The 14151-nt window shown below is 35.4% G+C and overlaps 1 protein-coding gene across 1 annotated transcript; it reads left to right on the top strand.

Moving 5' to 3' along the window:
* Positions 1–163: 163 nt before the first annotated feature.
* Positions 164–11876, top strand: LOC131942080 (glutamate receptor 3-like; the record flags this gene model as incomplete). Its single annotated transcript, XM_059301788.1, has 15 exons — positions 164–364; positions 937–1062; positions 1326–1367; positions 2347–2472; positions 2809–2925; positions 3129–3377; positions 4301–4405; positions 4550–4678; positions 5581–5784; positions 6661–6970; positions 7396–7538; positions 8458–8631; positions 8997–9205; positions 9624–9801; positions 11705–11876. Coding segments are annotated over 15 exons (2373 nt in total), but the record flags the coding sequence as incomplete, so codon positions are not given.
* Between the last annotated feature and the right edge of the window lie 2275 nt (positions 11877–14151).

The raw sequence follows: 14151 nt of genomic DNA, 5'->3' as shown, positions 1-14151 counted from the left end.
GGTTATTCATTTTTCAGTTGTTGTATTTTTCTATACATCCAAAACATTGTTACCATCCACACCAATTTTAACTCCCCCTCCCCAGGGGTGACGAGATCAAGAGAATCTTCACCATGTACCAAGACATAGTTAACAATTTTTAACACCCCCCCCCACTCCCCAGGGTGACGAGATCAAGAGAATCTTCACCCTGTACCAAGACATTGTTTACAATTTTAACACCCCCCCACTCCCCCAGGGTGACGAGATCAAGAGAATCTTCACCCTGTACCAAGACATTGTTAACAATTTTAACATCCCCCTCCCCCACCCCCCTCCACAGGATGACGAGATCAAGAGAATCTTCACCCTGTACCAAGACATTGTTAACAATTTTAACACCCCCCCCCCCCCACTCCCCAGGGTGACGAGATCAAGAGAATCTTCACCCTGTACCAAGACATTGTTTAACAATTTTAACACCCCCCCCACTCCCCAGGGTGACGAGATCAAGAGAATCTTCACCCTGTACCAAGACATTGTTAACAATTTTAACACCCCCCCCCCACTCCCCAGGGTGACGAGATCAAGAGAATCTTCACCCTGTACCAAGACATTGTTACAATTTTAACACCCCCCCACTCCCCAGGGTGACGAGATCAAGAGAATCTTCACCCTGTACCAAGACATTGTTAACAATTTTAACATCCCCCCTCCCTCACCCCCCATCCCCAGGGTGACGAGATCAAGAGAATCTTCACCCTGTACCAAGACATTGTTAACAATTTTAACATTCCCCCCCCCCCCGGGTGACGAGATCAAGAGAATCTTCACCCTGTACCAATGACATTGTTAACAATTTTAACATCCCCCCTCCCCAGGGTGACGAGATCAAGAGAATCTTCACCCTGTACCAAGACATTGCTAACAATTTAAACATCCCCCTCCCCTCCCCAGGGTGACGAGATCAAGAGAATTTTCACCCTGTACCACATTGTTAATAATTTTAACATCCCCCCTCCCTCACCCCCAATCCCCAGGGGTGACGAGATCAAGAGAATCTTCACCCTGTACCAAGACATTGTTAACAATTTTAACATCCCCCCCCCCCGGGTGACGAGATCAAGAGAATCTTCACCCTGTACCAAGACATTGTTAACAATTTTAACACCACCCCCCCCACTCCCCAGGGTGACGAGATCAAGAGAATCTTCACCCTGTACCAAGACATTGTTAACAATTTTAACATCCCCCCTCCCCCACCCCCCTCCACAGGATGACGAGATCAAGAGAATCTTCACCCTGTACCAAGACATTGTTAACAATTTTAACATCCCCCTCCCCAGGGTGACGAGATCAAGAGAATCTTCACCCTGTACCAAGACATTGTTAACAATTTTAACACCACCCCCCCCCCCCCAATCCCCAGGGTGACGAGATCAAGAGAATCTTCACCCAGTACCAAGACATTGTTAACAATTATTTTAATACCCCCCTCTCCCCAGGGTGACGAGATCAAGAGAATCTTCACCCTGACTGAGACAATGTTAACAATTTTAACATCCCCCCCTACTCCCCACCCCAGGGTGACGAGATCAAGAGAATCTTCACCCTGTACCAAGACATTGTTAACAATTTTAACATCCCCCTCCCCAGTGTGACGAGATCAAGAGAATCTTCACCCCTGTACCAAGACATTGTTAACAATTTTTAAACACCACCCCCCCCACTCCCCAGGGTGACGAGATCAAGAGAATCTTCACCCTGTACCAAGACATTGTTAACAATTTTTAACATCCCCCCCCCTCCCCAGGGTGACGAGATCAAGAGAATCTTCACCCTGTACCAAGACATTATTAACAATTTTAACATCCCCCCTCCCCCACCCCCCTCCCCAGGGTGACGAGATCAAGAGAATCTTCACCCTGTACCAAGACATTGTTAACAATTTTAACATCCCCCCCTCACCCCCCTCCCTCAGGGTGACGAGATCAAGAGAATTTTCACCCTGTACCAAGACATTGTTAACAATTTTAACATCCCCCCCTCCCTCACCCCCATCCCCAGGGTGACGAGATCAAGAGAATCTTCACCCTGTACCAAGACATTGTTAACAATTTTAACACCCCCCCCTCCCCAGGGTGACGAGATCAAGAGAATCTTCACCCTGTACCAAGACATTGTTAACAATTTTAACATCCCCCCTCCCTCACCCCCATCCCCAGGGTGACGAGATCAAGAGAATCTTCACCCTGTACCAAGACATTGTTAACAATTTTAACACCCCCCTCCCCAGGGTGACGAGATCAAGAGAATCTTCACCCTGTACCAAGACATTGTTAACAATTTTAACACCCCCCTCCCCAGGGTGACGAGATCAAGAGAATCTTCACCCTGTACCAAGACATTGTTAACAATTTTAACATCCCCCTCCCTCACCCCCATCCCCAGGGTGACGAGATCAAGAGAATCTTCACCCTGTACCAAGACATTGTTAACAATTTTAACACCCCCCTCCCCAGGGTGACGAGATCAAGTGAATCTTCACCCTGTACCAAGACATTGTTAACAATTTTAACATCCCCCCCCCCCCACTCCCCAGGGTGACGAGATTAAGAGAATCTTCACCCTGTACCAAGACATTGTTAACAATTTTAACACCCCCCTCCCCAGGGTGACGAGATCAAGAGAATCTTCACCCTGTACCAAGACATTGTTAACAATTTTAACATCCCCCCTCCCTCACCCCCATCCCCAGGGTGACGAGATCAAGAGAATCTTCACCCTGTACCAAGACATTGTTAACAATTTTAACACCCCCCTCCCCAGGGTGACGAGATCAAGAGAATCTTCACCCTGTACCAAGACATTGTTAACAATTTTAACATCCCCCCCACTCCCCAGGGTGACGAGATTAAGAGAATCTTCACCCTGTACCAAGACATTGTTAACAATTTTAACATCCCCCCCTCCCCAGGGTGACGAGATCAAGAGAATCTTCACCCTGTACCAAGACATTGTTAACAATTTTAACATCCCACCTCCCCCCACCCCCCTCCCCAGGGTGACGAGATCAAGAGAATCTTCACCCTGTACCAAGACATTGTTAACAATTTTAACATCCCCCCTTCCTCACCCCCCCTCCCCAGGGTGACGAGATCAAGAGAATCTTCACCCTGTACCAAGACATAGCCTGCAACTTCACCGTCCTGACCCTTCTGCCCTACAACGGCACCATGGACGCCAGCCAATACAGCCGCCTGGACTATGCCCTGGCCAGTGATGCCCTGAGACTGGTCACCGAGTCCTACATGCTAGTGGACGAGACGGCTGCCGCTAGAAACTTGACACTCAACGATGAAAACGTCAAGTTCTACATGAACAAGACCATCGACAATGTAGGATTTTAACAGAATATTTATGTTTTTGAAAGTATACCTTTTGGTGGAGTATAGCTACTGAAAGGGGTCATAGATAAATGACGTCACGCTTTTTTTTGACGATTTTTACGTCCGCCCCTCCCCTCCGTCACACATCTTCACAAAAAGCCAGACCCCCCCCCCCTAAAATGACGTCACACCTCAGCATACAACCCCCTCAAAATTGCAGTTGAATTTTTCTTAAAACCTCGAAATTTATCCAAAATCTTGTCTGAACTCTGCCAAAATAGAGTATTTTGATCAATTCTTATTGCGAAATAACGTCTAAAATTAGTTTTCTAACATTGCTTACTTTTTTTATAATGCAAAAGTGTGACGTCGCATCATCTGAACCCCCCCCCCCTCAACACACAACGTCACAAAATTACGGACCCCCTCCCCCCTACGAGTGTGACGTCATTTATGGACGACCCCAAAGGAGGCTTCTGATGTTTTCTTAGAGTCTACCTTTTAATATTTTAAAAGATTATATTTTTGCCTGTTTTTGAAAGGAGGCCTATTGTGTTTTTAAATTACTAAATAATAGTAAATAATCAATAAACATTTTTGGCAGTTTAATTTTTATCATAATTATAGAAGCATACGTTTTTTGGATTTATTAAAAAATGTACAACTTTACATATTTTAAAATTATACTTATTTGTTTCTAAATCGTAACTAATAAATATCAGTTTAAAGTTTAAGGTTTTACAAACTCCTCAGATCAACAAAATTTAAACTGCGTTTGTCTCCGTGGCTCAATCTTTAGTAAACGGTCCTAGATCTATCTGTTTTCAAATGTGTTCCTATTTTGAGTTTACTCTTGTAGATTCACTCTATAATAAACATGAGAATGACATCATACTATAAATAAGTAGATGGTTTGACTATATCCTCCCCAGAATAGTGCTATCGGCCATACTGGAATTCTGCAATTTGACTCGGACGGGAAACGAAACAATGTTTCATTTGCTCTGACGTCAGTCACGGGAACTGACAGTTACCCGGTAAGCGAGAAATGGGAAACAACTGCGATAAAATTCTTCTCACCCTTGATTACTTCCCTTGTTTTATGTGATGCCCATAACTTAAAACGTTCATTTCTATCCTTGAAATAAAATAATTTGATATGTATTTTCCTTTTAATACAGAGAGGCCACTGGTACTCCGTACCTTATATTTTGGACAGGCACATCAAATTCTATGACGAAAAACATCCTTTGAACAGATCCACACCTTTCCCTCTCAGGGGTAGAAGAGCTAAAGTTGTTATGATAGAGGTGAGTCCAAAATACTGATAAACACATAAGTGTATACATAGTTTACAAACATTAATACACACAATTGTGTATAATTTATACATTTATAATTTATAAATACTAATATGGCTACAGGACATTACCCCCCTGGATATTCCCCCCCCCCCCCGGATATATCCCCCCCCCCGAATTTACCCCCCGGAGCAATTACCCCCTGTCAATTACCCCCCTGTCAATTACCCCTCCCCCCGGGGAATTACCCCCCCCCCCCCTCTCAAGTTAAAATCCTAACTCTAACTAGAATTTTATACCTATATACTACTTTAATCCAAACCTTAAGAAAAAGACCAAAACCTAAGCATCCACCTTAGCCTAAAACTTCAAACAAAACCAAAACAAAAGCTAGACACAACCCTAACCCTAAAACTAGTTCTAACCCTAGCCCTAGCCCTAACCCTAACCCTAGCCCTAAAACCAAACCCTAGCCCTAAAACCTAACCCAAACCCTAACCCTAGCCCTAACCCTAACCCTAGTCCTAACCCTAACCCTAACCCTAGCCTTGACCCTAACCCTAGACCTAGCCCTAAACCTAGCCCTAGCCCTAACCCTGTCCGGGGGGGGGGGGGTATTGTCCTACTGGGCGGGGGGGGGGGTAATTGACAGGGGGTAATTGACAGGGGGGGTAAGTACTCTGGGGGGTAATGTCGGGGGGGGGGGGAAATATCCGGGGGTAATTGACAGGGGGGAAATGCCCTGTTCCCTACTAATATATACACACACACACACCCTCACACACTAACATATACATATATATATATATATATATATATATATATATATATATATATATATATATATATATATATATATATATAGGTATAAATATCAGTAAATGTTAGTATCTTATTTATTTGTGTTATAGGAGCGACCTTTCACAATGCTAAAACGGGACCATATGTTAAAAAGGGGAAATGACAGATTTGAGGGCTTTGCTGTAGATCTGATTGAAGAAGTCGCAAAAATGCTGGAGTTTGATTACGATATTTACCTAGTGAATGATGGGAAATTTGGCAGCAAGATGCCCAATGGCGAGTGGAATGGTATGATAGGAGAACTGCTAGCTGGGGTGAGTGATAAGCTGAGATTAGCACAACAGATTAACATCATATCTGTGTTATACAAGATTTTCAAGAGCATGAAGACTTGTTTGTGTTTATTACTTATTTTTAACATGATTTTTGTATAACAATGGTTAATGACTAGTAAATCATAAAGGCCTACATGACATAAAGAAGTTGTCTTTTTTCTTAGGGAAAAGAACATATGTTGTACCAAAGATAAATAAATATAAAAATCAATATCCGAGGTCGTCCATAAATGACGTCACACTCGTAGGGGGGGGGTCCGTAATTTTGTGACGGTGTGTGATGACGGGGGGGGGGGGTTCAGATGGTGCGACGTCACACTTTTGCATTATAAAAATGCAATGTTTGAAAACGAATTTTAGACGTTATTTTGCGTTTTAGAAAACTTTTAATAAATTGTAATAGGAATTGATCAAAATACTCGATTTTGACAGAGTTCAGACAAGATTTTTGAAAAAAAATATCGATGTTTAAAAAAAGTTAACTGCAATTTTGAGGGGGGGGGGGGTGTAGGCTGAGGTGTGACGTCATTTTAGGGGGGGGTGGTTCTGGCTTTTTGTAACGACATGTGACGGAGGGGAGGGGGGGGGGTAAAAATCGTCAAAAAAAGCGTGACGTCCTTTATGGATGACCCCTCCCTTAATAAATTGCATTTTATAACAGTATCTTATAAATATTTGATTAAAGTGTATCAAAAGATAAAAGCTATTGAAGAGCATTGTTTTTACTAAATCAGAATACAAGAAAAATATATATCCTATAATACAAGGAACATTATTTTAAAAATGTTTTCATTTATTGAAATACAAGCAAACTTGTGGCCCATTTTTAAAAAAAAAAATGTTTTACTCTGTCAGAATGCCACCATGTCCGTAGCGCCTCTCTCAATCAACGCCCAGCGCGAGGAAGCCGTAGACTTCACCAAGCCATTCAAGACTCGCTACATCTCCGTGCTCATGAAAATCCCCACGCGGGAAACTTCCTACTTCGAGTTCCTGAACCCCTTGTCTCCAATTGTGTGGATCTGTACCCTCTGTGCCTTTGTTATTGTTAGTGTCATCCTGTATGCCTTAGAGAGGGTGGGCCGCAGCAAAAGCAGGAGTCCTGACAGCCTGGAGATAACTGTCAGGGAATCTTTCTGGTTTATTTTTGGATCCTTGCTGCAAGGTTAGCTCCCTTTTTAAAATGTTAATTCAAAATATAACTAGGATAACTAACAACTTACAATTTTAAATTATATTGTTTAACATGGTCTGGCTGTATTTGAAGGATATTTATATTGAGTGGTTTTCAAAGAAATATATATGTAAATCACTTTAAAATTTTGGGCTTATAATTAAACTTAAATAAAAAATCTGCTACCAACTTTTTAAAATTTCATCTATCAAATTAAAAATCTACATATGTAAAATAAATTTTACTTATTCAATAGATTAACTTTTTTACCTATGTTTATACCACTCATTTTGAAATATTTTTTTTAATATTTACAATATCATTTTAAACATTAGAGCTAGAAGGAATTATTTTTTTAAAAAATAACACATGCATCATCATACATCAGTTCATGTAAATAAACCTACGTTACCTAGGTAACACAGACTCTACGCCTTCAACAATACCTGGGAGGATCCTCACAAGTGCTTGGTGGTTTTTTGCCCTCATCCTCATCTCCTCTTACACAGCCAATCTGGCAGCCTTCCTTACAGTCAAAAAAATTAACACACCAATCAAGGTAAAAATCTGGCTTATTTTGATAAATTAATTAACCCACCAATCAAGGTAAAAATCTGGCTTAGTTTCATAAATTAATTAAACCACTAATCAAGGTAAAATCTGGCTTTTTAAAATTAATTAACATACCAATCAAGGTAAAATCTGGCTTAGTTTCATAAATTTATTAACGCACCAATCAAGGTAAAATATGGCTTTTTAAAATTAATTAACAAACCAATCAAGGTAAAATCTGGCCTATTTTGATAAATGAATTAACACACCAATCAAGGTAAAAATTTGGCTTAGTTTAATAAATTAACATATCAATCAACCTAAAATCTGGCTTATTTTGATAATTAAATTAACACACCTATTATGGTAAAATCTGTCTTATTTTAATTAATTAATTAATACACCAATTAAGGTAAAAATTTGGCTTAGTTTTATAAATTAACACACTAATCAAGGTAAAAATTTATTTTGATTAATTAATCAACACACCAGCCAAGGTAAATTCTAGCTTAGTTTAATAAATTAATTAACACACCAATCAAGCTAATGTATGGCTTACTTTAATAAATTAATTTACACACCAACCAAGGTTTAGTTGCCCCATGAGGGTATAAAGATAACTCAAAATAAATGAGTCTCAGCTTGAGTTTCATGATATAATAAAATATAAGTAGATTATATTAATAATTTTACCTCTTATAAGAAATAGATTACATCACATAAGTTTCTGTATACAGAAGATTAATGTGATAAAAAATATTTGGTATTAACAATTCATTTAAAATTATATAACTAAATAAAATGAGCATATATCACTAACATTCAAAACCTTCTGTGATTGTGGTTTTTAGATAACTAGATCTCCTAATAATTATTATTGTAATAAGTTTGTAAAAAATGTCTTACTAAATGTTTCTATTTTTCAGTCTGTGACAGACTTGGCGCAACAAACAAAAATAAAATATGGCACTGTCAAGGACAGTGGCATCATGTCTTTCTTCAAAAACACCAACATAGAGCACTTTTCCAAGATGTGGTCGCAGATGTCTGAAATAGACCCAGACTCCATGGTGGAGAACACTTTAGAGGGTTATAAAAAAGTGAGTGACTTTTTACAAAACAAAATTTTAATTATTGGCTTGTAAAAATAGTTTTTAAAAAATAAAGTCTATTGTAAAAACAAATAAAAAATTTAAAAATTCTAAATTATTAGTATTGATAGTATTATTTTTTAATTTGAATTACTTTTTCATAATAAACAACAATAGGTTTCAGACAGGGATTCATATAAAAATTTGTCACTATTTTTTCTAACCACTCAAATCAAAACAATACTAATACTTATTATCTAATATCATATTCTATGGATTACTGTTTAAAGATTCAATGGTAATCAAAAGATATTTCAAAGTTTACAACTAGCCAAAGCTCATCTCATACATTTTTAATTTTCCAATTCTGAAAGGTCAAGAATGGGAACTATGCATTTTTTTGGGACACCACAGTCAACAGATATCAGGCTATCATTGACTGTGAGGTGATGGAGATTGGACCACCATTTGATCCTAAAGGGTTTGGGATAGGAGTTCCACCAGGGGCGACATACAGGGAGGAGCTATCAATGGCAATTTTAAGACTTAGTGATAAAGGGAGGCTACATGAGTTGGAAACAAAGTGAGTTATTGTTCTTTGTTGTCTCTCAATGTTATTAAAACTATTTTTAAAATTAAATTATAAATGTCATCCTTTCTTAAGCTAACTTTGCAAGAAAATTTGATTATTTTTCTAAAGATCTCAATCAAACTAGCTGTGTTGTGTAAAGTTAATTTTCTTAAGCCATAGAAAAAGTGATTTTTATTATTTTTAAGAAGCTCTTCTGAACCATATTTATAAAACAATTAAAGTTACACTTGCAGTGCAGAAAATGTAATCCTATGACAAAAATAAGTTTCAAAACAATCAAAATAGCAATCATAGTTTTAAATATTTCAATCAAATTATTCAACAGAAAAGTAATTTTTAAAAATATATTTAAATAGGCTCATTCTTTTTCAAACTCTTTCAATCAGCCAACAATTTTTCTTTTCTGTAGATGGTGGGACAGTGGAACATGTCCTGACTTAACCAAAGCATCAACAGATGAGACAGCCTCCCTCCAAATAGAAAATGTGGCTGGTGTTTTCTTCATCCTAGTGGGTGGTATCATCATCGCAGCCATTGTTTGTCTGGGGGAATACTTTGCCAACGCTATGATCAGAGCTTCAAAACAAGTAAGAAATCAAACTCAGACTTTCAGCATGCAAAGTTATTTACACCAACCCAGAGAACTAAGTCAAAAACTATATGTAATTATTTTAAAATTGTTAGTCTAAACACCAAACCACTGGTATGTGTTCCCAATACATTAACAAGCATGTAAATAAAGTGTGGAGAGTGATTTCCCTTCTATGTGTGTAATCACCCTTTTATTTCTAATGGACTAAAAACGCATATTTTAAAAAAGTGAGATCTTGACTTATTTGTCAAAGATTAAAAAAAAAACAGAATTTTTAGAAGAAACACACTAAAAAGATAATTAAAATAAAGTGACTTTTGATACAAAGTTATCTACATTGTCAATAAGACAAGTAGTGTTACTTTCAGACATTTTTCTCCAGAGGGGAAAGGGGACTATTTAAACTTATATAGAGTGAAATATTTCCTGAAAGAAACGCTAGAGAAAATGTGGGTTAATTATTACTTTATGTTTTGTTATATTCAAATGCTGAGCTCCACTTCAGCTCCCATATTCTGTACATTAGGTAAAATGTAATTATTTATTGTTACATCCTAATCATTACATTAAATTGCATGAAGATAACCCTGTCACTTATGTGTGTAAGTAACCATTAACTTTTCTTTTGATGTGAAACTATTATTGTAGAATATAAAGTAGTATAAAAGGATTCTAAAAAAAACTTTGTTTTAATAAGATTTATAATTTACAGTAAACATAGAAAAAATTAAAATGATTTATATTAGCTTTATATTTAAGTGCAAGATATTTAGAGTTTCTACAAGAAAGCATTATAATTTTTTCTTTATACTTTTGGGGAAAGATTGTAAGAGTTTACTGACTACATTTTTAAAGCAATATCTTCATATTCAAAAAGATAATTTATTAGTAATGTTGATATTATTTTCAAACTCAAACTTTACCAAAGTAATTGATTTAACTAGAGAATTGAGGGTAAAATTACATTATTGGCAAAACATGTAAATAAGCATAACAATAAAAAAAATCACAAACGAGTGGCCTTAAAAATGATGTCATGGTATTTTCCTGGACATTCTCTCCCACCCCCCACCTCCCCAATTTAAAAAAAAAAACTATTTTGATATTATAAGGGGACATAACTATGTGGAGGTAATTTTAATCGAAATATCTAATTGAATTATTTCCCTTTAAAGTAACATTCTAAAATCCTCTAGCTACTTTTAAGCCGAAAACATTGCTAAGCACAGTTTAATCCGGTAGGCGAATTCTGGTCAATAATAGATTAATTGAACATAGTAATTTAAAAAAAAATATTTAAGATACAATGTAAATTAATTTAAAAAACTTTTATTTAAATACAAAAGCTGTGATTACACTTTCTTAGTCCATTCCTGTCACCCATCATCTCTTAAGTCCATCCCCCCCCCCCTACTTATAAGTGTAACATCATTTATGGATGCCCCTCCATGCTTCGCTTTATAATCTATCTAGTATGAAATAACCAATCACTGCAAGCGCCCATGATATTTTGACATTGTCTCCGCAGGCGTCAGGTAAGAAAACCAGTGATAAAACAAGAGACAAATACTGCACCCCATCTACAGACCCAGCAGAAAAAGACAGCTTTATATGAAAACCCTCCGCATGGACTTGACATATGTATAGCATGGTTTGTTGCCTGCTATTAATTTATTCATAATTTACCCTTACTTAATCACAAGCCTACTATGTAAATGCATTCTGTTGCTGTATTTCAGTTTAATTTAAAACACAATACAGTAGATGTTTTTCCTGCACTGCATGAAAAATACTTTTGTGTGTGTTTTCACCAGTGTATATTTAAAAAACGAATATATTTTTTATTGTAATGTGAAATATTCAAAATTTAAAATTTATTTTTGTTTATCTTTTTTCAGGCAAGCAAAAAAAGGAAAGAGACTAATCAGAATGGTCTTGAAGCACCTGCATTTCTGTAGAATAAATTTGTTTCTCTAATTTTTTACAAATCAAATCATGTTTGAAAAATAAATGTAATAAACTTGGACCAAGTTTGGTAAACTAAAAAGCTGCATTTATGTAGAATAAATTACTTTTTTAATTTATAGAGAATCAAATTATATCTTTAACATTAATTCATAGAACGTCAAAAGAAATATTTATTTATTTTTACTTTAGATGAATGGTTAATGGTCTACAATATTTTAAGTGGATGGAGACTCACCATTGTTTCTATGTTTGCAAAGTGAATTATTTATATATTGCATCATTGATATGTGTTACTGTTTAATATGAACATGGTATTTTAAAAAGTTTAGTACAGAATTACAACATTTATTTTTTGAAAGAAAAAATTTCTTTTAAATACCAAAAAGATTGAGTCATAAAAATTTTTAGATTACTATTTTTTCCAATTATTTTAATGTTTTTGTAAGGTCATACAATAATTAAAATACTTAAATAATATTCAAAAGATAGAGTAGGGTGCATATTAATTAACTAAAAGTAAAGTTCACCCAGTTCTGATGGGTACTTGACTTATGTCCCTTGATAAAAACTCATAAACTGTGTAAATAAAGCTTAAGTAATTATAAAACAATTTGATGTTATACATTCATATACAATCACTTCAAAGAAACAGGGAGGAATAAGGTTATTTTTGTGAAATCAAAATCTAATTTCTATTGAAGTTAAATTCAATGTAATATTTTGTGTGAAAAGCAACTTAATATGCCATCTTTTGAATGTGTGATTTTGTATCAATGTATGTAAATGTGAGATCTATATGTATGGAAATAAATTTTACTTTTTAAAAGAGGCCTTAATTTGGAAGAATTGCTTGACATTGCTAAGGCCATGTTGCTTTGGTACAATTGTATGCAACAAAAATTTAATTTTTGTGCTTCATATTTTTCATTCAAATTGTCAAATAATTTATACTTACATATTGACCCTCTTTGTATAATAAAACCACACTTAATGTTGAATATAATGTATTGTCTTTATGGTATCATTCACTTCCACACACATACCATCATAATCATAACAATGATGGTTTATTTCTTGGATAAGAATGACATTAGCAAACATATAATTAAATTAGGTCACATTTGAAAGGTCCCTTTTATTAGGATTTTTCTTTTGCTAGGACTCATCACTACCATCACAATATTTTAATGTGTAATGGTTTCCATAAAGATACAACAAAAGCAGAAATAAACACAAACAATATTTATATCCTTTATTATGGTTTTTGTAAAATTACTTTCATTTCAGCTATGACTTATTTTTATACTCATTCAGAATTAAAAATTTTCAAATCTTAAAATGTGTCTGTCCATAAGATGTTTACAAAGATTAAAATAATTTATTTTATTAACTCATTATATTTTTTTCAAAGCTAATTAAGTTAATAATACAAATTATCAAGGCAAATTAAATTTTTTGAGAAAACGAATAACTTTCCTAATGTATAGTCTACCACATATTATACAAATTTAACTCACCTTACTATTGTAACACTAATTGTCCATCTCACTATCGGCACAATTATGTATATAACTACACTGCCTTTTGTATCTACTATAACTGTTATGTGGGGAAAAATCTGTGATTTGTTTCTTAAACTTTAAAATCATATTTTTAAATGTATTATAATTATGTTTTGCCATGTGTTTTCTACAGGCCCTGTGGTACTGATAATTTTATATTGTATGTAAGGAATGTTTATAATGTTATTATTATTATTGAATTATTTTAGTATGGCTGTGAGGTAAATGTAAGACATAAAATCGTTTCTTTCAAACATTTAAAAATTCATGTTTGTGGCAATATTGTATTCCATATTTTTACCAAAGTTACTTTCTCGCCCTGCTTGAAAATCAGAATTTTTATTTCAATAAAAAACTGATTTACAATAAGTTTAAAAAACACTTTGTTTTGTTGTCTTTTCAAATATCAGAATAATTCAAATTTGTATGTGAATTAAATACCAATATATTTAGACTAGCATAAGTAATCAATAAAGGTGCTAATATCCACTGTGCTAAAATTAAAAACACCAAAGTTCTCAATATAACCACTACCTCCTGTCCTTCTTATGTCCAATCAGTTTTCCTTTGCCAGCCTTCAAGATTCATTATTATCACTCTTCATTCATTGAAGATATAATCTAAATGACCAGGCAAGACTCCTACTCAGTCTGAAGTTTCTTGCTTCAGTATAGTTCAAAGAACCCTCTAGAAAACATCATATTTCTATAGTTCAAAGAACACTCTAGAAAACATAATATTTCTGATTTAAATCTAAATGTGATCAAATATGTGATTACTGGAACGATTTAATTTTAAAAGCCCTCATTTAACAG

This window comes from Physella acuta, unplaced genomic scaffold (assembly GCF_028476545.2).
Source record: "Physella acuta isolate Inbredline_101_S28 unplaced genomic scaffold, ASM2847654v3 ptg000386l, whole genome shotgun sequence".
Taxonomy (NCBI): domain Eukaryota; kingdom Metazoa; phylum Mollusca; class Gastropoda; family Physidae; genus Physella; species Physella acuta.
Note: the sequence above shows the minus strand (reverse complement) of the source record. Positions and strands in the feature narration are given on the sequence as shown.